Source organism: Diplodia corticola, assembly GCF_001883845.1.
Source record: "Diplodia corticola strain CBS 112549 chromosome Unknown scaffold45, whole genome shotgun sequence".
Taxonomy (NCBI): domain Eukaryota; kingdom Fungi; phylum Ascomycota; class Dothideomycetes; order Botryosphaeriales; family Botryosphaeriaceae; genus Diplodia; species Diplodia corticola.
This window is the reverse complement of record NW_017971524.1, coordinates 84,280-105,598: the sequence shown is the minus strand read 5'-3', so window position 1 is coordinate 105,598 and position 21,319 is coordinate 84,280. Positions and strand designations below refer to the sequence as shown.

At 55.6% G+C, this 21,319-nt stretch overlaps 7 protein-coding genes across 7 annotated transcripts; 3 read left to right on the top strand and 4 right to left on the bottom strand.

Moving 5' to 3' along the window:
* Positions 1-881: 881 nt before the first annotated feature.
* BKCO1_4500032 (atpase get3) lies at positions 882-2,178 on the bottom strand (the record flags this gene model as incomplete). The annotated part of the gene is made up of 3 exons (XM_020276191.1): positions 882-924; positions 988-1,577; positions 1,783-2,178. 3 exons carry the CDS (start codon positions 2,176-2,178, stop codon positions 882-884), a joined length of 1,029 nt encoding a protein of 342 aa, XP_020127998.1.
* A 751-nt stretch (positions 2,179-2,929) lies between these two features.
* On the bottom strand, positions 2,930-6,463 carry BKCO1_4500031 (chromatin remodelling complex atpase chain isw1; the record flags this gene model as incomplete). Its single annotated transcript, XM_020276190.1, has 4 exons — positions 2,930-3,061; positions 3,116-6,079; positions 6,147-6,290; positions 6,344-6,463. 4 exons carry the CDS (start codon positions 6,461-6,463, stop codon positions 2,930-2,932), a joined length of 3,360 nt encoding a protein of 1,119 aa, XP_020127995.1.
* A 1,394-nt stretch (positions 6,464-7,857) lies between these two features.
* Positions 7,858-8,587, bottom strand: BKCO1_4500030 (ubiquitin-conjugating enzyme e2 15; the record flags this gene model as incomplete). Its single annotated transcript, XM_020276189.1, has 3 exons — positions 7,858-8,117; positions 8,205-8,297; positions 8,428-8,587. The coding sequence occupies 3 exons, from the start codon at positions 8,585-8,587 to the stop codon at positions 7,858-7,860; spliced, it is 513 nt and encodes a 170-aa protein (XP_020127996.1).
* A 1,148-nt stretch (positions 8,588-9,735) lies between these two features.
* BKCO1_4500029 (serine-rich repeat adhesion protein) lies at positions 9,736-11,076 on the top strand (the record flags this gene model as incomplete). The annotated part of the gene is made up of 1 exon (XM_020276187.1): positions 9,736-11,076. The coding sequence occupies one exon, from the start codon at positions 9,736-9,738 to the stop codon at positions 11,074-11,076; it is 1,341 nt and encodes a 446-aa protein (XP_020127933.1).
* Positions 11,077-11,713: 637 nt separating this feature from the next.
* BKCO1_4500028 (cys met metabolism pyridoxal phosphate-dependent enzyme protein) lies at positions 11,714-12,479 on the top strand (the record flags this gene model as incomplete). The annotated part of the gene is made up of 3 exons (XM_020276186.1): positions 11,714-11,901; positions 11,953-12,165; positions 12,221-12,479. 3 exons carry the CDS (start codon positions 11,714-11,716, stop codon positions 12,477-12,479), a joined length of 660 nt encoding a protein of 219 aa, XP_020127932.1.
* An 824-nt stretch (positions 12,480-13,303) lies between these two features.
* Positions 13,304-15,687, top strand: BKCO1_4500027 (extracellular dipeptidyl-peptidase dpp4; the record flags this gene model as incomplete). The annotated part of the gene is made up of 2 exons (XM_020276185.1): positions 13,304-14,010; positions 14,064-15,687. 2 exons carry the CDS (start codon positions 13,304-13,306, stop codon positions 15,685-15,687), a joined length of 2,331 nt encoding a protein of 776 aa, XP_020127939.1.
* Positions 15,688-16,493: 806 nt separating this feature from the next.
* BKCO1_4500026 (ankyrin repeat protein) lies at positions 16,494-21,155 on the bottom strand (the record flags this gene model as incomplete). Its single annotated transcript, XM_020276184.1, has 14 exons — positions 16,494-16,927; positions 16,998-17,103; positions 17,151-17,186; positions 17,241-17,336; positions 17,394-17,774; positions 17,826-18,228; positions 18,351-18,613; positions 18,660-18,743; positions 18,800-18,874; positions 18,928-18,936; positions 18,987-20,373; positions 20,422-20,667; positions 20,749-21,076; positions 21,134-21,155. 14 exons carry the CDS (start codon positions 21,153-21,155, stop codon positions 16,494-16,496), a joined length of 3,870 nt encoding a protein of 1,289 aa, XP_020127938.1.
* Between the last annotated feature and the right edge of the window lie 164 nt (positions 21,156-21,319).

Sequence of the window (21,319 nt, the reverse complement as noted above, 5' to 3'; positions counted from 1 at the left end):
AGTCGTGCAGCTGCGCCGTGAGCTGACGACATGCTTCCTTGTGCAGTTTGCTTGGACACGAGGCTACATTATTGCTTTGACGTCGGTAAAGAAAAAAGCAAAAAAACAAAGAGCCGCCCTTCTCCGCACCCATTCTCTACCTACTAGCTCACTCTCGCGCCAACGTGTCTGCCGTGGGGTCCACCGGGGTGGCACAAGCCGTCCCACTGCAAAGCGGCGCTACTTCCTAGAAGGGGCAGGTGTATATAGCACCACAATATGACTGTACACCTCTTACGCGCGCCAGCCTCTTGTCACGTCTCGTCATGATACGCAATTTCAATTGTTGGGAAAGAAGCGATGCTCTCAGCCGATAGTCAACGCCAACAAAAACATCAAGAATCACTCCATCGTAGGCAAACATCGAGGTTGAAAAATGGCGTGCGGATGGTTTGATGAACTGGCCATCAGGTTCGGACATCCACATCTGTACGTAGTAAGTGCCTGTCAGGTTGCATGTGCAATCCAGAGATAGAAACGGTAGCCTCAAGTCGTACTATTTAACTCGCTGTCATGCGTTTCTCAGCCGCAGTAGCTCTGCTCCAGCCTTCCCTGTCTACAGCAGAAAAAGAAAATAAAGCATAGTCCTTGCGTAGTCCTCTCCACTAGTATGTACCAGGCCGCTCCAATCAGCATTCCGTGTCTTTCATTCCTCTTACCGCACGTCAATGCCTTGGAAAAAAAAAGTATAAAAAAGGCACGTGACCATTCATACAAGTGCATTGCTCATGTGTCCGAGAGTCTTTTCCTCAGTGTCGTGCAGGCACGTTGCAGTAGGCCCCAAATCCGCTCAAAGTACTCCCAGTATGCTCCTCGACCGATAGACGCCAACGTGAACTCCCTCACTGCGGGGGGATGTAAGGCTTGACGAGCATCTCGCTGAACCTATAGGAAAGAGAAAGATTAGCCCAGTTGCCCAAGGAAATGAATGCTCCAAGAAGTACTCACTTCTCCAACTTCTCCTTCCCGCGCACCTCCTCGACCAGCAGCGGCATCTTGACCACGTTGAACTCGTCGTACAGCTCCTCGATCTGATCCAGATACTTCTTCTGCATCTTCCGCCTCGCGTTGCACTGCTCGCACGGGTTGTCCGCCTTGGGGAACAGCAGCTGGTTCACGACGATGGTGTGCGTGTCGATCTCGTAGCTGGTGAGCTCCTGGATCATGCGCTCCGTCTCGTACAGCGACAAGAACTCGGGGATGCACACGCACACGAACGTCGTCATGTCGGCGTTCTTGAACTGCGTGTTGACCTCGGCGATGGTCTCGCGCAGGCTCTCCATCTTGGCCAGCATGTCATCCAGGTTCTGGCCGCCGGGCAGGCCGCCGCGCGCGCCCAGCACGCTGTTCAGCATGGGGCCGAACTGCGACGACAGCTGCGACAGCTTCGCCAGCGCCTTCTCCATGACCGTCGGGAACTGCAGGAACCGCAGCGTGTGGCCCGTCGGCGCCGTGTCGAACACGATGACCTCGTACGACAGGCTCTTGACCTGCTTGAGCACCTCGGCGAACGACATGGCCTCGTCCACACCCGGGATCTGAAGAAATCGCCACACAGTCAGCACAGCCATTCATGCCCTTTCTCTCTCTCTCTCTCTCTCTCTCTCTCTCTCTCTCTTCCCCTCGCCCACCAGTGACCACCCCCCAATGCACCCATCACTCCGATCCCAAAAGACCCCGGGGGAGCATGAGAAATGTGGCACAGGAGCAAAGAAAAGAAAAAAAAAAGAAAACCACACTCACACTAAACGCCAAATCCTGCATCATGTTCCCCATGCCACCCAAGCCCTGCATCGCCTCCTCCGCGCCCTCGCCGCCCGCGGCGAGCAGGTCCTGGATGCTGCCGTTGGGGTCGATCTCCATGGCGCTGAGGTTGGCGAACCCGTCGACGAGGCGCGCGTCCTTGCCGAACTTCTGGTTGAAGGCGTCGCTGAGGTTGTGGGCGGGGTCGGTGCTGATGAGCAGCACCGACTTGCGCGCGCGCGCCAGCTGGATCGCCAGCGAGCACGACGTCGTCGTCTTGCCCACGCCGCCCTTGCCGCCCACGAAGATCCAGCGCAGCGTCTGCTGGTCCAGGATCGACTGCAGCGTCGGCTCCAGCGCGCCGTCGTCGGCGGAGATGACGGCGGTGGTGGCCATGGTGTGTGTATGTGTGTATGTGTGTGTGTTTTTGTTCGTTTCGTTCGTTTGTAGACGGGTGGGAGGTGTGTAGGTAGGTAGGTGGGTTGCTTTTCTTTTTGTTTGTCGGAGCGGCGGCGATGGTCGCGTTGGCGGGGTATTTGCTACGGGCAAGCGTGCGATGGACGTAAGCTGCGATGTCGAGATCCGGTGATGCGCGGTCAAGGACTGGTCGAAGCGAGAGAAGCTGGCTGGTTGTTCAGAGGGAGTGGCGCGAGTTGCGTGGCTCAAGGGTTATGCGGGGGGCGGTAGCTGTCACACTGTCTGTAACTTTCCAGCGTGTTCGGGGGAATCTGGCTCGAGGCTACCTTAGCGCGTCATCGTGCAGCGCGGCTGAGAGGCCTGCGTGGCCTCAACTCCCGCCAAAAGCCGAGCATCGTCGCGACCACCATGAACTCGCGACTTTTCAGGTGACATTTGATCAGGATGATATTCCGTTGGCTTGCACTAGCGTGGTACGTCATCTTCGCACGGCGACAGCCCGCCTGATGAATACGGTCATGATTGTCCATCCCGTCGGCGAACCGAGAATACACCATTCTTCTCTATAACGTACAGAGCCAGACAGCAGATCTACGATATACCCCCAATGAAGAATGACCGCCCAGAGTACCGCCAGGGACCAAATCAGGCCCATGATACGTCTTGCCGTTTTACACCCTAACGCCAGCCCCGCCCGAGTCATAAAATGTGAAAGGATTCAATCTCCCGCTTATTTCTTCTTGCCCTTAGCCTTACTGCCCTTGGATGTGGTGGCAGAGCCGTTCGACACAACGCTGCTTGCACGCGAGGCTGATGCTGATGCTGACTTGCTGCCACCGCGAACGCTGTCCAGTGCCTTATTCTGCGAAAAGTCAGTCCAAGCTCGGTTACTGTCGCTCCAAAACAATTAACTCACCTTCACGCCGTTCTTTGCCTTCTTCTTAGCCGGAGTGTCCTCTTCGCTCTCGTCCTCGTCCTCGTCCTCCGCACCTCTCTTGCCGCCCTTGCCCGTGCCGTTGGTGGCCTTTCCGCCATCGCCATCGAATTCCCTGACAACTGTCGTCAAGAGGGTGTTGCAGCGACGGCTGATCTCAACAGGAGTACGGCTGAGGAAGAACCAGTCGAAGCGGAACAGAGGAGACTCGCGAACTTCATCGCGGATGCGCTCGTAGATGCCCTCGGAGTCTACGCCATACTTGTCCAACATCACAAGCAGGAACCGATCCTCCTCTTCCGTGTAGACCTTCTTGTTTGTGGTTGAGACCGAGTAGTTCAGCTTGAGTTGCTGGAGCGGCGCGCGGTACATGGCCAACTTCTTGCGGAGAAGCTGGCGCTGGCGCTCAATCTTCTTGAGACGCTCCTCACCTTCCTCGATTGAGGTAACATACTTCTCCCACGTGGCAATGTCCTTGAACTTCTTCCAGAAGACCTTCGCGTAAGCCTCAATTTCATCCGCCGTCTTGCCGTCCACTTCGTCCTCGATCATCTGGTAGTTCTTCCGGCCATACTTGGCAGATCCATTGATGAACTGCTGGAAGTCGCGTCTGTTCCAGTCGGCGAAACCTTCTGCTGCCAGGCGGTCCTTCTCCTCCTTCTCCGCCTCAGTCAGTGGCTCGGCATCATCGATCTCCTTCTGATCCAACTCCTGTTCTGCCAGACGAGCCTCCATCTCTGATTCTTCACCCTCCGGAAGAGGAGCCTTGATGTTGTTTTCCTTGCGGTACCAGGCAGTCTCCTTGTCCTGCAGCTCCTGCAGACGAGGGTTGAAGAATTGATAGTCGTGGATCTGAATTTGCTTGGGCGCTCTCGGAATCTTCGGCTTGGTGTCCGCCGTCCGACCGCCAGTCATCAAAGCCTGGCGGTAGTACTTATCCATCGAGTAGGACTGCTCTTTCCTCTCACGCTTCGAGGGGTTAATCCAGTTTATGCCAATTTCTTTCTTCTTGTTGACAAAGTTTTGGCCGTTCCACTCATACGCAGAGTCGCTGGTAAAGTTCTGCAGGTCATCGATGCCGAGCTTCTCGTATTTTGCGCTCAACATCGCAGTACGCTCCTCGCCACGCTTCAGAATAGCATCGATGTCGTCGTCGGTGGTGTCCTCACCAAAAACACCGGTGCCACTGTTGCTCTGGAAAACCTTCTCGGCACCGTGCTGGATCATGTTCAGCAACTCTTCCTTCGACTGAGCAGCCTTAGCAGGTTGCTGAGCACGACCCTGCTGAATAACGAGCTGGTCCAGACGGAGCTTCTGCGCAGCACGTTCGAGAACCTTTTCCTCGATAGCGTTCTCCGTGACGAACCTGAATACCACAACTTGCTTGGTCTGTCCGATACGGTGGGCGCGGTCCATAGCCTGGAGATCAGCCTGGGGGTTCCAATCGCTGTCAAACAGAACGACGATGTCCGCGGACGTAAGGTTGATACCAAGGCCGCCGGCGCGAGTGGTGAGCAGGAACAAAAACTTCTCCGAGTTGGGCTTGTTGTACTCGTCAATGGCAGCGATGCGGTCCTCGTGAGCAGTGGAACCGTCGATACGGCAGTACTGGTAGCCTCTCATAACGGAATAATCTTCCAGAATGTCCAACAGACGGCTCATCTGCGAGAAAATCAGAACGCGGCTGCCCTGGGCGAACATGCGCTTCAGCAACTTGTCGAGCATGACCATCTTCGCCGCATTGTTGACCAGATGCTCGTCGGTAGTGTACGGGGGGCCAGGCTCCGCTCCGTCAAACAAGTAGGGGTGGTTACAGCACTTCCTCAGCTGCATAACAATATTCAATAGACGAGTCTTCGACTCCTTCTTGCCGCCAGCGCCGTTGACAGCATCAATGTCCTTTTCCAAAATCTTCTTGTACCACTGGACTTGCATTTCCGACATGCCAATGTACAGGTTGACCTCTTTTTTCGGCAGTAAGCTCTTCTCCACATCACTCTTGACACGACGGAGTAAGAAGGGACGCAGGACCTTGTGAAGCTGTTGCACAACGGTATCCTGATCTTCCGAGGAGCCAGAAAACCACTGGTCGAAGGCATCGGAGTCGCCGAAGATGTCAGGCATCAAGAAGTTGAGAAGAGCCCACAGTTCGTGCAGGTTGTTCTGCAGCGGGGTTCCGGTGATCAATAGCCGATTCCGGGAGTTGAAGACACGGATGATCTGAGCAAGCGAAGACTCCTCGTTCTTGATACGATGGGCTTCGTCGATGATGATATACTCCCATGCAAACTTCTTCAGGTGCGACTTTTCCCTTAGAATCATCTCATAACTGGTGATGCAGACGTCGAAGCCCTCGTCCACAAGGCGCTCGTTGATGAGCTGCTGACGCTCGTCCTTCTGGCCCTGCAAGACGAGGACATTGACTTCGGGAATCCACCTCTCAAACTCTCTCTTCCAGTTATCGAGGGTGGACTTCGGTACGGCGACGAGATGGGGGCCATTGATGCCGCGGACAAAGCGGAGATAACCGATGAAGGAAATGGTCTGGAGCGTCTTTCCGAGACCCATCTCATCGGCAAGGATGCCGGAAATACCGTTCTCATGGAGAGAAATAAGCCAATTCAAGCCGGCGATCTGGTAGTCCCTCATCACACCCTGGATGTATGGAGGCGACTCGCGGAAGACGGTCAAGTCACTGGAGCCACCATGTTTTTCTTCACGAAGCAACTCGGCATCCTCCTCCTTTTCAGTTCTCCTGCGACGGTCACCGCCAGCGCCGCCCTTGCGCGCGTGTCCCTTGGCCGCCCTGTGGGCCTCCTCCTCGTTCTGGCGGTCGATCTCGGCCATGATCTCCTTGATACGGGGGTTGGGACTTGAGTCGATGAAGTGGCGGAACAGGTCGGTGAGGCCGAGCAGGTAGCGGAATCGACGGATGGAATCATCTTCCTTGAGTCAATGTTAGCCCAATACCATGGGTTGAGAATGCTGTAGGAAATTGAGATGCGAGGCGTACCTTGGATTCGCCTAGACGGTCATGCTTCTTGCCCAGTACGCTCTTGCGGAGCTGCAGAGCCTCAGAGCGACGCCTGCGACCGTCTGCGGGAGCTGCATCACCCGCTTCGCTGGGCGTGGCGGTGTTGAGGTTTGAGTCCGAGTCCTGGCGCAACGTCAGTAGCTGAACGCGTCGCATACGCGGGCGTGAACGCGTACCGTGTAGTCGGGGGTATCCTGCGGGTCGGGGGTGTAGTCGTCAGTCGCGTCGGGAGCGTCGATCATGGACACGTCGGTGGTCGAGGCGACTTCAGAGTTGCGACTGCGCGAGGGCGCCATATTGCCCGTTTGGGCACGCGGACTATGGATTTAAATGGTGGAAATGGTGTACGCGTCGAATGCGCTCGCTGATGCAAGATCCGGGCGATGGGGGGATGGTGGTTGGGATCGACGCGTCGGGCGCGCAGAGTTTGTGGTTTCGCAGAAGGAGAGGGTGCGTCGGCGGAGGTGAACAGAGGATTGCTGTCGCGACTAGGGTCAAAACGCGGTTTATCTTACTGTGCCAGGCCGCCGATCTTCCCGTGACGCGACTGCAGCTGCGCCAGCCAATCAACGCGCCCGCGCTCTCACCGCCCGCACGCTTTTGGCTACCTCTTTGCCCCCTCATCAGACTCGCTTCCTTTCCCACGCGGCTGTGCGCTTTTGCAGAAGAGCAAATGCCCTTGGCCATGCTGCCAACTGACCTTCTAGAGCACCAACGTACGGTTTACGCAACTTGCCAGAACGGGCATCCTGACGTCATTCGATTTTCCTTTTTGAGCGCAGCGTCTGTCGGTAGTCCATTGCTTGACAGTCAATGTGTTCCACCGCGCAGCCGGCCAAACTTCCATTTTCCGTCGCTGTGGAAGGGTGCAGGTGAATCTGTATCGTGCACAGGAAGTCTGTTGACTGCTGAGAGCCTGCACCGGACGAAGGTCGTAAAAATGCTAAGATCACGGATATATGGCTTGACTTAACAGCCAGTGCAACACTTCACCGTCATACACAAGCTGATGCATCTTGCACGGAAGCAACAGACTCACCAAGGATTGGTTCTACCGCAACATGGATTTCTGCGGTGGGGACTGTGAGAGCGCAGTCGTGTCCCTTGGGCGACAAAAGCAGAGCTTTGATAGAGATTGACCTAGTGTTGGAAAGTAATGCAACAGCATATGGACATGAGCTTCAAACAAGTATGCACATGGTGTGTAACAGCTACTGCGAAGCAGCATCAAAACGTAACCCATTGTCCTGGGGGCGAAGTTTCGACCATCGAAATGCGCCGTGGAACGCTATGCAGATGAAACGTTCAGTACTACCTCGCAATGCCTTTTAACAACAGGAAGGCTGGCGTCTTTCGTCAAAACGAAAAAGATACAATATTGTTACTGGCCCAAACGCAGGAGCAGCAGAGTAAACAGCCAGACACAATAACGCCGATGCTCTTTTTAGTGCCAGAACGATCACAAGCGTACCACAGTGTCGTATAAAAATTGTTGTCAAAAGATCAAAATCAAAGATCTGGTGCTAAATGAAGTAAGAGGCGAGACTAACCGTTTAACGCCTTTTACCATGCATGCATCTCATACGCCAACCAGACCCACCCAGTCCACCTATGTACACCTGCCCAGCTCCAGTTTAAAGAACGGGAGTGAAGTGGCGCCATGCTTTCTACGAAATGCCGTGACTGCTTCTTACATGCCCTCCTCGAGGCTGTCCCTCACACACTTCCTGACCTTCTTCTTGAATTCCTTGGGGTCATCGCGCCACAGCCTCCCGGCCTCGACGTTAGCAGGACTCTCATCATTCGGTGATGATAGCATGGAGATGACGGAGAGGAGGATGGTTTCAGGAGTCTGGACCGGCGACCAACGTTCCGAAGCAGACTCGTAGCCGTATTTGTCGTCACCCGGAGGGTGTAGGATGGAGATGCAGACATCGCCGCTGGGATAGACTGAGTTCTTGTCAGTACTGAACAACGCAGGGCCGGGCTTCGTGCGCAGCTCGTGGTGCATGACCACGGAGCGCGGGACGGACGTACTATTAGGGTGGAAAATGGGAGTCTCGAATTTCATCTTCGGAGGAAGCAGAGGGTACTCGGGCGGGAATGACAGACGTGCCCTAAAGAAGCCACCTGCGAACTGATCAGTACGGTGTCTATGTGCTATGCGCTTCGGAATGATCATGCGAAGAGGTGGCACAGGGACTTTGAAGCCACTGAGGCAGTGCACATGGTGTGCGAGTCAAGCCGTTCTCCCACATACCTCCGTAGAACTTGCAGTCATCATTGATCATGAGCATGACCTCCCACTCAAAGACGTTGTTATCCACCAGGCCGACACTGATGCCCGGAATGTCCTTGTCCGTTTGCATGTGCTTGAGTTGGCGGCCAAGAAGACCGGCAGCAGCTGAGGTCGAGGCCATGTTGGCTGGAGGCTAGCGACGTGTGTCTCGGGTGGAGGAGCAAGCTCGTGTGCGGCGCACGAGAGGTGGCGATGGCGGTTTGTGTGAGGCGCTGAGGTGAGCTGAGCTCGTTGACCGGGTGGTGGGGTTTGAGGCGGGGGCAGCAGCAGAGCTTGGGCTGGGCGAGTATGCACCGGAGTGGGCAGCGGCGGGGTCACAGTCGCACGAGGGGGAGGGCGCAGCGAGAGGAATCGAGAACAGCTGCGGGATAGGCGTGGAGGCGAGTGAGTGGGAAAGTAATGCGCCGGGATGCGGGCACCTGCATTTCAGCGACGGCCAGCGGGCCCGCCCTCCTTTGGCGTGCCCCGCCTTTCCGGCGCCGGAGAAGTCAGGCATGAACGCCGACCGACGTCGCGGGCTTTTACCGCGGGCCAGCGCCGCTTGATACCGCTTGCTCTTCTTTCCATGGAACCCGCGTCGCCGCTTCCCTGCCCAGCTAGCGTCTTACCTGCAGCAATGTCCTTGCCTCAAGCTACGCCCGCCCGCTGCTGAGGCTCTCGACCACGGCCTCCACTCGACTGAACACCTCGTCGCCATGCGTGCATTTCGCTGCCATCGCGGTAGAGCTCGTGCCTGCTGCGCTGGGTGCAGCAGACGTAATCTTGCAGCTCGGAACAAGATGCCGCATGGAAGAATGGCTCACCAACGGGGAACTGCATCCCTCGCGATGGCCTCGACTTTGGTCGGCTGCCGCATCGCAGGGGCCATGGAAGGCATTGGCCTAGGAAAGCGCGTGTCGACTCTGCGATGCGCCGTTCCCCCATGGTCCCCAGCGTGGCAGCAACAGCAAGCCCGCCGTACGATGCTTCCCCTGGCTTTTGCAAACTAGATCAAACCCCCTCCTCAGATTGTCCATCGTTCTGCCTAGAGCGTCGCCGCCTCATCGCCATAGTGCCGGGGACCCGTCTCTCAGAAGTAGTTATTCTTTTCCGATACCAGGTACCGTATCGTGCTATCGTGGCCGTCGGAACCGCACTCACACATGTCAAGATTCCAATCCCATCGAGATTTCTTCCTTCCGACCGTCGCTCCCGGGTATGGGTAGCCCAAAAGAGCGTATCTTCGGCGGTCATCATTCCTTTTCAGCGGCTTCGACTGTAGCCGATTCCATGCCGTCTTTCTCCAAGCACCGCGCAGCCGACTCGCCTGAATCTCCTCCCGTTCTTCCACCCATCGAGTTTCCAGCTCCTCTGATTTCGCACAACTACGCCCTTGTGTTCGGAGGGGACTCTGCTCTCGAATTAGAGCGTGAGCGCTACGTAGTTCCGGACGCTGTCCAGCACCCGAACTCCACAGACGTCCCGCAGGCAGTCCCAATCGTGAGCGAAGAAGCCATTCGGAGCCCAAGTTCCACAGACAGCTCGGAGGCAGCTCCAACCGTGGGCGAGATTACCGAGCGCTCAAACTCCATAACAGTCCCGCAGGTAGTCTCGATCGTGAGCGATGAAGCCGTCCAGAACCCACGCTCCACATACAGCTCCGAGGCAGCTCCAACCGTGGGCCAGATTACCGGACGCTCAAACTCCATAATAGTCCCGCAGGCAGTCCCAATCGTGAGCGATGGAGCCATTCAGAACCCAGGTTCCACGGACGTCCCGGAGGCCGTGGGCCAGATTAACAAGCGCTCAAACTCCATAACAGCCCCGCGGGTAGTCTCAATCGTGAGCGATGAAGCCATTCAGAACCCAGGTTCCACGGACGTCCCGGAGGCCGTAGGCGAGATTAGCAAGCGCTCAACCTCCATGGTAGTCCCGCAGGTAGTCTTAGTCGTGAGCGACGAGGCCGTCCAGAACTCAGGTTCCACAAACGTCCCGGAGGCTGCTCCAACTATTGACGAGACTATCGACAAGTCAGATTCTACAGTCGTCTTAGAGGCAGCTCCGGCCGTGGGCGAGACTATCGAGAAGTCAGGTTCTACAAACGTCCCGCAGGCAGTCTTAATCGTGGACGACAAGACTATCCAGGGCTCGAGTTACACAGACATGCCGAAGGCAGACCCAACCATGAGCGTTGAGACTATCGAGAGCTCAAATCACACAGACGTTCCGCAGACAGCTTTAATAATGAGCGACGAAGCTGTCCCGATCTCAGGCCCGGCAGACGTCGTGAAGGCGGCTCCAATGGCGGACGACGAGACTATTGGGAACCCAAGTTCCACAGACATCGCAACGATGGACAGCGAGATTGATCAGAAATTCAAGGAAATCGAGACAGTTCTCACAGGCTTGGAAGCAGCCATGAAAAAGAGGTTGACGACGTCTCCGACTCTTCAGGCAAATGAGGTCCCAGTACCGACGGCGGGTGCTTCTCTTCACGACGACAAAAAGGTGCGGTTTAAGGAGAATGGCGAAATGAAGCGCACCGGCGTTCGAGACCTCTGGCGTCGTGTTATTTCGAAGGTTAAGAAGATGCTTTCGAAGAGAAAGGCCGAGAAGGTGAACAAGGTTTAGACTAGTATTTGCTTCCCTGTAGTTGACATTGCCGGATGGTTCCTATGACCTGTGGGCTCTTCCAATTCATACATTGTTCCTGCTGGTGTGCTACAGAGTTACCATGGTGCTTGCACAGTGGACGGCGAAAGAAAATTAGTCGCGGCGGTGCTTCGCATGGGCGGTGCTTCGCATGGGCGGTGTAAGAAGATGTGCGGATATGGATGCGAGTACTGATATAGACGTGTAGCCGACGAGTCAATTTCTTTGGTTACCCACTGTGGTGCCTAGTAGGCAGGCAGTGCTCGCCAAGCAGCACAACTTCGCCCCCAAAATCCTTCGCGCTTGTCGGCCAGTCACGCGCCAGGATTCAGGCAGAGCCCCGCTCGGCAGACTGGTGACAATCCATGCCCTTTGGGGAAGTCCGTATGCTATTTCGGTATTTTAAAGTGCGGGAGCGGCGTGGGCTGGTGCCTGACAGCGTATGAGAGGCGGGGGCAGCGAAGGATGGCAGTAGTCGAGACAACCCAGCCACAGCCACAAAGCAAGTGCAAGCGGTCAAGCAGGTTTACATATATTAGCTGTGTCGGTCCCAGGTTTTCTTTGTCTTCACTGCCTCGCACGACTACAACTCGGTCTGCTCAACACCGAACCAAACATGGCGCGCTACACACGGGAAACCTCGCCTTGGAAGAAGCGCGTTCTGCTTCCGATCTGGATCCTTCGCGATGGGCTGACGATAATCATCATCGCCATGTACGCCTTTATCCTCGCCGTCTTGATCAAGGATCCGAGCGACGAGCTCTACGAAGACTATGACGACAGCGCAGTCAACGCGGCAAAGGCGTAAGCAGCCAAAAACAAACATGGAAGCGCAACCTCTAACCCCGTGCACAGTGTCGTTGCCGTATTCATGACGCTATTCATCGTCTCGCTCCTCCTTGACATCTGGTGCATGGTCCAATACGTGCGCCACTCGCTGAGCCCGCGCACCTTCCTGATCATCAACACCCTGCAACTGCTCTTCTGGATCGCCATCGTCGTGCTGCAGTTCATCGGCAACGCCTCCTACGGCCGCGTCTACGTGGGCATCTTCGGCATCGCCGCCTTGTAAGTTTTTTTTTTTCGTTTTACTACGGCGACCATTGGCTGACGTATGCGGCAGGCTCCTCTACATCAGCCTCTTCATCTACGCCTGCACCGTCTTCCGCCGCGACCGCAATCTGCGCGCGTCCAACTCGGGCCACTACGCGCCGGCGGCCAACCCGATCAACAACCAGCTGTCGGCGCAGGAATACGGGCAGACGAGTTACGCCGGACCGTACAACCAGCCACCAGTCCACGGCGTCCCCTTGTACGACAGCAGAGGCGCCGACGAGGAGCTCAAGCCCGTGCAGCACCAGCAGTATGCGCAGTACCGTTGAGAAGAAGGGAGCGGAGGGCGCTGCTGCCCGTCTTGCGGTGGCGAGGGCATGGAGCGAAGGGTGCGGAGGAAACATGGGTTGAAGAATGCGGGGTGCGATTCAGTTTGACGATGATATCCCTGGAGTTTCTGTTTGGTTATGGGTCATGATACCTCTTTGCATTTTACCGGATCCGCGGCGATGACAGATACCAGCCAATACGATGTGTTAGATGCATTCATTCCGCTCACGGAACCCGTCTCGCTTTCCTCGTATTTCCTTTTCTTTTGACTTTCCAGGACCGGGCGTAACGCGGAAAAAAAGGCCGATTCGGTGGCGGGGCGTTGTCTCAGGCCAGCAGAGTTTGTATTCCCTTGCTTGGCCCAGAGACGGCGACTTCGTGGAGTGCTGACAAGCGATGGAGAAGTCGTGGCCGTCGAGGCTGGGATTGGCCTGGTTTCAGCGATAGGTAGAATCCGTGGCCGCCCGGCCGTTCCTGCATGTGTCCTGACACGCGCAAATGCACCCTTGATCGCGCAATGCCATGCCCCATGAGCGGGAAAATCCTCGAGCTCCTCCAAAGCGACCCTATCTCCGGCCCGCGCTGCATCTTCGCCTCTCGCTCCGCCGGCCAAGCTGCCAAGCCGTCCGCCTCAGATGTCATGTTTTGCCAGCTTCCTGTTTGGGACGCGCAAACACTGTGTACGACGCTGCCGCCAAGCGGACCGCCCATCTCTCGCCGTCCATGCAATCTCGATATACATATATAGCCCGCACTACTGCACCTCGCCGTTGACGCACTCGCTCCCCCACCTTCGGTCGCGCCTCTTCCCGGGCTCACCACCATGAAGCTCTCCCTGCTGCTTGCTGCCCTCAGCGCCGCCGTTGGTGTCAGCGCCATCTACCCGCCGCGCGGCGCCACGGCCCCGAGGACCAATGGCACCAAGCTCCTTACCTTCAACGAAACCGTGCCCACGAGCCTGCGCCCGTCTTCGGTGTCGCTGGCGTGGGTGGCCAGCGACGTCGACGGCCAGTACATCTTCGCAGGCGACGACGGCGCTCTGATTCTAGCCAACGCCATTACCGGCCAGAACGAGACATTTGTGGCCGCCGACCAGGTGCCCGCCGACTACTGGGACTATTGGATTAGCACCGACCTGAGCCGCGTCTTGTGGGCAACCAACTATACGAAGCAATACCGCCACTCCTATTTTGCCGATTACTTCGTCCTCGACATTGCCACGGGCAGCTTGGATGCTTTGGTCGCCGACCAAGCGGGGGATATCCAGTACGCCGAGTGGGATCCCAATGGGGAAAAGATCGCCTTTGTTCGCGCCAACGACCTGTATATATGGGCCGACGGTGAGGTTACGCGCATTACTTCTGATGGTGGCCCTGATACCTTCAATGCAATCCCCGACTGGGTAATGGAGGAGGAAATCTTGGGCGACCGCTACGCGCTTTGGTGGAGCCCAGACGGCGAGAAGATTGCCTATCTCAACTTCAACGAGACCGGCGTGCCGACATTCCGCGTGCAGTACTACCTCGACAAGTAAGCACCTTGTCTTGTTCATGCATACACAACCCTCGCTTACACTCGAGCAGCACTGAGTACGGAAACTCTTACCCGCGTGAGCTGGAACTCAGGTACCCCAAGGTCGACGCTACCAATCCAACCGTAGGCTTCAATCTGCTGGATATTGCCTCTTCTGAAATCACTCCCATTGCTATCGATGCGTTCCCTGCAGATGACATCATCATCGGGGAGGTTGCTTGGGCTACTGACGACCACTCCAACGTGCTGTTCCGCGCCTACAACAGAGTCCAGGATTCCGAAAAAGTCGTCAATGTCGATGTTGCCTCGGGCTCGAGCTCCGTTGTGCGTGAGCGCTCAGAAACCGAGGGCTGGCTCGACAACAACCTCGCCATCACCTACGTAGGCGCTGCGGCCGGCAACGGCACCAACGGAACCTACTACCTCGACCTCTCGGACGTTTCCGGCTGGACGCACATCTACCTCTATCCCGTCAACGGCGGAGCGGCCATCCCGCTGACCAGCGGCGAATGGGAAGTCCGTTCAATCCTCAAGGTCGACACGGCCCGAAGCCTTGTCTACTACACCTCCACTGAGCACCACAGCACTGAATCGCACCTCTACTCCGTCTCCTACACCACCCGCAAGAAGACGCCCCTCGTCGACGACACCATCCCCGCCTACTGGTCCGCCTCCTTCTCCAGCGGCGGCGGCTACTACGCGCTCTCGTACCAAGGCCCGGACGTCCCCTACCAGGAGCTCTACTCGATCAACAGCACCACCACGCCGCTGCGCACGCTCGTCGACAACGCCGCCTTCTACGCCGAGATCAACGAGTACAAGCTCCCCGAGGTCAGCTGGTTCGAGCTCGACCACCCCTCGGGCGCCAAGCTCAACGTGATGCAACGCCTCCCGCCGAACTTCGACCCCTCGAAGAAATACCCCGTGCTCTTCAACCCCTACGGCGGGCCCGGCGCGCAAGAGGTGCCCAAGACGTGGGACCCGCTGTCGTGGAACGCCTACGTCGCGTCGGACCCGGAGCTGGAGTACGCGCAGTGGGTCGTCGACGGCCGCGGGACCGGCTACAAGGGCCGCGCCTTCCGCGCGCAGGTCAGCCGGCAGCTCGGCAAGCTCGAGGCCGAAGACCAGGTGTGGGCGGCGCGGCAGATGCTCGAGAGCAACCCGTGGGCGGACCCGGACCACGTGGCCATCTGGGGGTGGTCGTTCGGCGGGTACCTGTCGAGCAAGGTGGTCGAGCTCGACTCGGGCGTCTTCTCGCTCGGCCTCATCACGGCGCCCGTCGCCGACTGGCGCTTCTACGACTCCATGTACACGGAGCGCTACATGAAGACGTTCGCCGCCAACCCCGCCGGCTACAACGAGACGGCCGTGCGCAAGACGGACGGGTTCAGGAACATTGCGGGTGGCTTCCTCGTCACGCACGGCTTGGGAGACGACAACGTGCACTTTCAGCATTCGGCCGTCCTGGCCGACGTGCTGATGGCCGGCGGCGTCGGCCCGGATAAGTTCGACAGCCAGTGGTTTACCGATTCGGATCACAACATCAGGTATAACGCGGATAGCAAGTTTTTGTACAAGTCGTTGACGAAGCGGCTTTATGAGGAGAAGAACCGCGTGCCGGGAGAGGGGGAGGAGAAGCATCAGTGGAGTAGGAGGAGGGAGGTCGTTGTGTGAGGTGGTGGTTTGGAGGACGGAGGAGTGAATGTATAGAGTTTGACGTTTTAGTTGAGTTTCTTGAGTACTTATTACACTTCTTTACCGCTTTTTGAAAGGAAGCTTGATGCTGAATGATATCTACAAGGGCCATATGTGATCAAATAAACCAATGCAGAGCTGCGGGGTTGAACTCAGAGTTTGTCGAAAAAAACAAAGCACGTTGAGAGTTTTTTTATTATAAAAATAGCGTAAAGGCAAGATGAAGACCTACAACACTTGCTCGTCAGCCTTTAGGTTTTGAGGTGGTACCTTGGCCGGAGAGTGGAAGCAGAACTCCGTCGGGCCGCGCATTTCGATTCCTCTCTCCATGCCCTCGCGGTTCTCCCCGCCGCTACTTTTCCCCCCAAGTGGTCGACACGCCTTACAGCTTTGCCAAGGGTGTTACAGGAGGCGGCCATACCGCGCCAACCTGCCCGTCCAACGTCGCCCACTCAGTTCTTCCGCAATTGCAAAGCTCGACAGCCCAACAATCTCATCACTGACCTCTGTCATACAACGAAAGCTTACAGAACGGATTGCGGACGACACTCCTCCCGTATGATCATGATCGACAAGAGCTTCGGCTTCGCCGATAGCGAGGGATCCGCGGTGGGATCCGCCTGCTATAGAGCGTCTACGTCACCGTGAGTTTGTGTTTTTACTGCGCTTTTTGCTGTAAATATCCCCCCCTCCCCCCCAACAAAAAAAAAAAAAAAAGGGAGGATCAAAGGTTAGATCAAATGGGAAAAGCCCACGCAACGAGTACAAACCTCGCGCACCACCCCTCAACGCTCAGCCGCCTTCATCCACAGCAGCAAGTTCCTCTGCCTCTCCGTCTGCCGCACAGCCAAGTCCAGCTCCTCCTCGTCGCTCACCTCCCCATCCGAGCTCGAGTCGGAGCCGGAGCTCGGCTCGGGCGGCGCGGCCGCGGCGGCGGCGGCGCCGGCGGCGCCGTCCGTCTCGCGCTTCAGCCGGGCCGCCGTCTCCCCGTCCGGCCTGAGCGGGAGGTCGTGCTTGGCGATGAAGCTCACCCACGCCCTGTACCACTCCTGGCCCTTGGCCCGCACGCGCCGGCTGGGGACCCGGCCGAGGGGCTTGAGCAGGATGAAGGCCGCGCACTTGTTGGCGGAGTGCGTGAGGCGCGTCCAGGCCGAGGAGAAGCTTTCGATCTTGAAGGCGAGCAGGATGAAGGGGATGGACACGGCGAATGATATGCCGACTTTTTGTTGGAGTTCGTGTTAGCGCCGGTGTGGAGCCGTGAGGGGATATGCGGTGGGTCTTGGACTGACAGAGGAAGGCTGCGACCCAGCCGAGAGGAAGGTTGTTCTCGCCGTCTTGTTTTGGGAAGATCGAGACACCGAGGGAGAAGAAGGAGGCCATGAAGGAAAGCGGGAGCTGCCAGTTTCAGTATAGTGCAATGTTGAGTAGGGGCTGAGACCTACGAAGATAATTGTGACGACGGTGAAGACGAGTATGGTCTGGATAACGTAACGTTAGCGAAATATCGAAGGAGCGGTAGAGGGATGGCATACCTTGCCCTGCTTAGCGGCTTCTTCGGCACCCTCACGGGAAGACCGGGCCTCCCACAAATTCGCTTGCTTTTGTTTGAGGTCGAGGAGGTGCTCAAGCTGCCAATGGTCAGCGCTTGTAGCGAGGTCTTGATATCATGTATGGATTTTTCTTACCCCATTCTCCACCTGCTTCGCATGTGCTTCCATGACGTCAAAACTTTCGTCGGTATCTCGAATCAACGTCAAGACGTTGGAGAACTTGTTTTCCGTGTGGAGATGAGACGCGCCTTTGCCGCGCGACGGGTGGTGAGGCTGCACAAGCTCTTGGAGAGATTTCACGACTTTGTACTGGTCTTTCAAAACGGACTTGATCATCTTGATCTCGTCCAGGATGTCTTTGATTTCTTTGAGCAGCTTCGATTCCTTCAAGATGTCCAGTAGCTTTTTCAGTAACATACTCCTGTGCTCCGAGTAGGTTGGATGTTTTTCGTGAAGGGAGTGGAGAGTGTTCGCGCGTCGTCGGAAATGTCGGAACAGACGTGTTTCTTCCTCCTCCTACGCCCTTGTTAGCCTGTAGTCCAAGAACTTGAGTGCAGTTCTACCTACCGCACGGCCTATGGCGCTCTCAAAGAAGTAAAGGAAGTTGATGGACTCCAGATGCTGGTGACGATCGAAAGCGTTGCAACACACGGAAAGAATGCGGGAGACCAGGTCGGTACTTTCGGAGATACACTTCCGGTCGGTGGGATCCAGGATAGTGCCTTGTAGGTCGTCTGCTTCGCGAGTCGACTGCGGATATGTGGCTCCTTCACGCGACGGGAAACTGGTGATGATGGTGTCCGGCTTACCGTCTTTGCCTTTGAGGAACCACAACCAAAGCTGGTCCACCATAAGTACGTTATGGTCAGGTGAGTCTTGCCATTCAAGCTTTGCACAACGAGAGACAACTTGGGTCCTGTCCCTGTAGGAGGTGTCCTTTAACATGTTGTAGTAAGATTGATCAAGTGTCCTTCAAGGGAAGCGTTAGCCGCTGTTTTTTCTCGCAAGATATTGAACGAGGTCATATCCAGGAAGTAGACCAATATGCTCCGATAGAACATAGGTCTCCACTCTGCGGGAATATGAACTTACCGTCTGACATGAAATGTGAGATGCTGACTCTGGTTGTGGTTATGGTCGTTCAAGTAGCCTTTTATGGCCAAGGCCTCAGGATCTTCGCTTGGTAGAATGTTTGCGCCGACATTATTTCTACTTCGCCTTCGGTCAATTAGGCGAGGGCGAGAGAAGGGCAGATTAGAAAGGCGGAATATTCCTGGAAGTGTTACCCCTGCTCTTTCAGTAATGCTGGCAATCTGCTGTTGCCGAAGACAGCTTTCGTAGCTGATATATGGCATCTGTCTATCGTTAACCTCCGGTCCTCGAAAACAGGCCAAAACCTACGAAAACAACCCAGCTATCATGGCTAGGTGTACTGTAAGACCTTGGCAGTCCTGGCAGCCGTGTAGCCTCAGGGCTCATGTATCGCTACAAAGTCAGCACGAGGAAGTTCAAAGGATTGCATCTTACTTGGCTTGTCTTACACCATAGTGGATTTTACTGCGCTTGTATGGTTTCGGCCAGGGCCAATGAGGCAGTTTCAATTTTGCGAACAGGTCCTGACTTGTCAGCGATACCAAGCAACAGTAGGGATACGAAACCTCACGTGTACCCAAGCCATCTGACATATTGAGTTAGTAGTCTTCGTGTAGTAGCGTCCGATGCTCTTACATTGTTCATCGGGATGTGGTACCATCTACACATGGCAGTACCTGGGTGCTCATGATACGCCGCTTGGAAAAAATCATCAATATTGTCGTCGGTGTATATAAAGTCGTGCACCGACTTGTACACGGGGAGGTGTCTTTCTGGTTTCGATTTGGTGGGTTTGAAAACTTCTCGCGCCACCATGCCGGCCTTCTGGCATGACGCCTGGGCGGCGGGATTTGCTGGCTTTCCCCCGACCAACGTGCGTGGTCCGATAGGACCTTCAACCAATGGCCGCTTTCTGAAGAGTTCTTTGATGGATATGTTGGCTTCTAGCGCCAACTCTTCAGCTGACTTGCCAAGTTTGTTCATGACTCCAGTGTTTGCACCGGCTTTTAGCAGATGAAAGACCATGTCCCGACTGTGATGGAAGCGAGACGCAATGGAGATATGGAGTGCTGTGTTTCCAGAATCATCCTGGCGATCCAAATCAACCTTGCCACTGTTGACCAAACTCTTGACGAGTCTGTCCAAGCCTTGCTCAACAGCCAAATGTAGGACTGTCTGTCTCTTTCCGTTCTCAAAGTTGAAGTCGATCGAGGCTCCGAGTAAGTCATCAATGAGGTCCTCATCAGGGATCCTGCCAGCCCGAAGAAGTTGGTGGACACCCACGTACTCTGACACGGCCTTCGCAAGGTTCTTGAACCGGATGTCGTTTGCATGGCTGATCCTCGCAATGTTGTCGACATCCGTGTCGAATGTCCAGGTCCTATCAAAGCGCTTCAAACGGGTTTGCGGTTGTGCATTGGTGCTCTTAGCCTTCTTTGGCTCGTTGTTTTGCTCCAAGTATCCAAACGTGGCAATATTTCGCGGCTCCGTTTTCTTGAGAAAGTCGTCCCAAATGACATTGGGTGCACGATCATTGTTGGCCTTACGCGCTTCAAATATTGCTGAACATCTCGGTATGTTGAAATCGTTTGCCATCCAGCTGATCAGGTTGTCGAAACGTTCCAGCGGTGGGGAAAACATGACAACTGCGGCGGTAGACTCGACTATTTGGAGCCTCGAGTCTTCTCCAACTGTCTTCAGCAGATCTCCGAAAAGCAAGTGTTCAATGACGATAGTGCCATAGCCATGGCCGATGAAGACGATGGATCTTTGTTCATCTCCGTCCCATTGCCTCAAGAATTCTTTCAGGATCTCTGTCGCAGCAAACTTCAGGTCAATTGGAGCGTTCGCACTGTTCGAGATACTTTGATTGATGTCCAGACCAAAAGCGGTGATCCTTGCTTTAGGGAGAGCTTTGGGTAGCATGTCCTGGTCTTCGAGCCAGTTCACGGCGGCAGCAGAAGCTTGCAGGTCGGGTACTTCTGGGGGAAGGAGGCTTTCATTGCCCTGAGATACCGTCCGCCTAGATGATCAGTTCCATAGAGATGTAGCTTGATTGAAAGATATTCACCTGAGTTGCGATCGTTTGCGTGCCTGGCATTGTTCGTCAAGGTATGTCTCTTTCTTGTCTTTCGGCTCGATGAATACGGACATCTCCCAGTCAACGTTTTTCTTACGATTCCCGCACATGTGTATGACCACAACGTCTACTTGACATCCATTGGTATTGTCTTTGGGCTCACTAAGCTTGCGAACCTTTATAGCTGGAATCACATGCTGAAAGGTGGCGTGTCGGGATGGTGAAGAGGTTCGAGCACTTGAGATGGTTAGCAAATGAAGCCTTTCATTCCTTCGGTTTTTTTGTTTTTTTAATTTTCGGCGACTGAGGAAAACCCACTCTTGGCCGGTCTTGCTTTCTCTTTTCTCAAGCCTTCGTTTCTCACTGATTATCGGTACCGCGACCTTCTCGGGTAACAGGAATGATAAGCGCTTCGAAGGTTTCCAGGATTTCGTTGATGCAAGTTGCTCGTCACCCACGCCGGGAATTGCTGTCAGGCTTTTGCTGCGAACAAGCTTGTGCGGCGGCTGCGATGGAGATATAGCGACTGCTGGGTCAGAAGGAAGGTCCTCATCCGGTAATGAGACTTTAATGACTGGCGTAACAGTTTCGGGGGAGTCATGAGAACCCCCGTCGCCGATGCGCGGAGCGGGATTGGAGCCATTGCCTGCAGAGAGTCAGAAATCTACGAAAGAGACATATGATTCATGAAAGACAAGCTTACCGTTGCTAGTAGATAGATCCATACGGACAGCGGAAAAACCAGAACAGCAAAGTGGGGAGAGCGTGAAATTTTTCATTGCGCGGACTGATCGTACAGCCGTTGCGAGTGTGCGGCTTACATGCATACTGGCCCCCACCTGTGAGGCACGCGCGTCTCCATCGGGTGCCACTTTGAACAGTAAGGCGG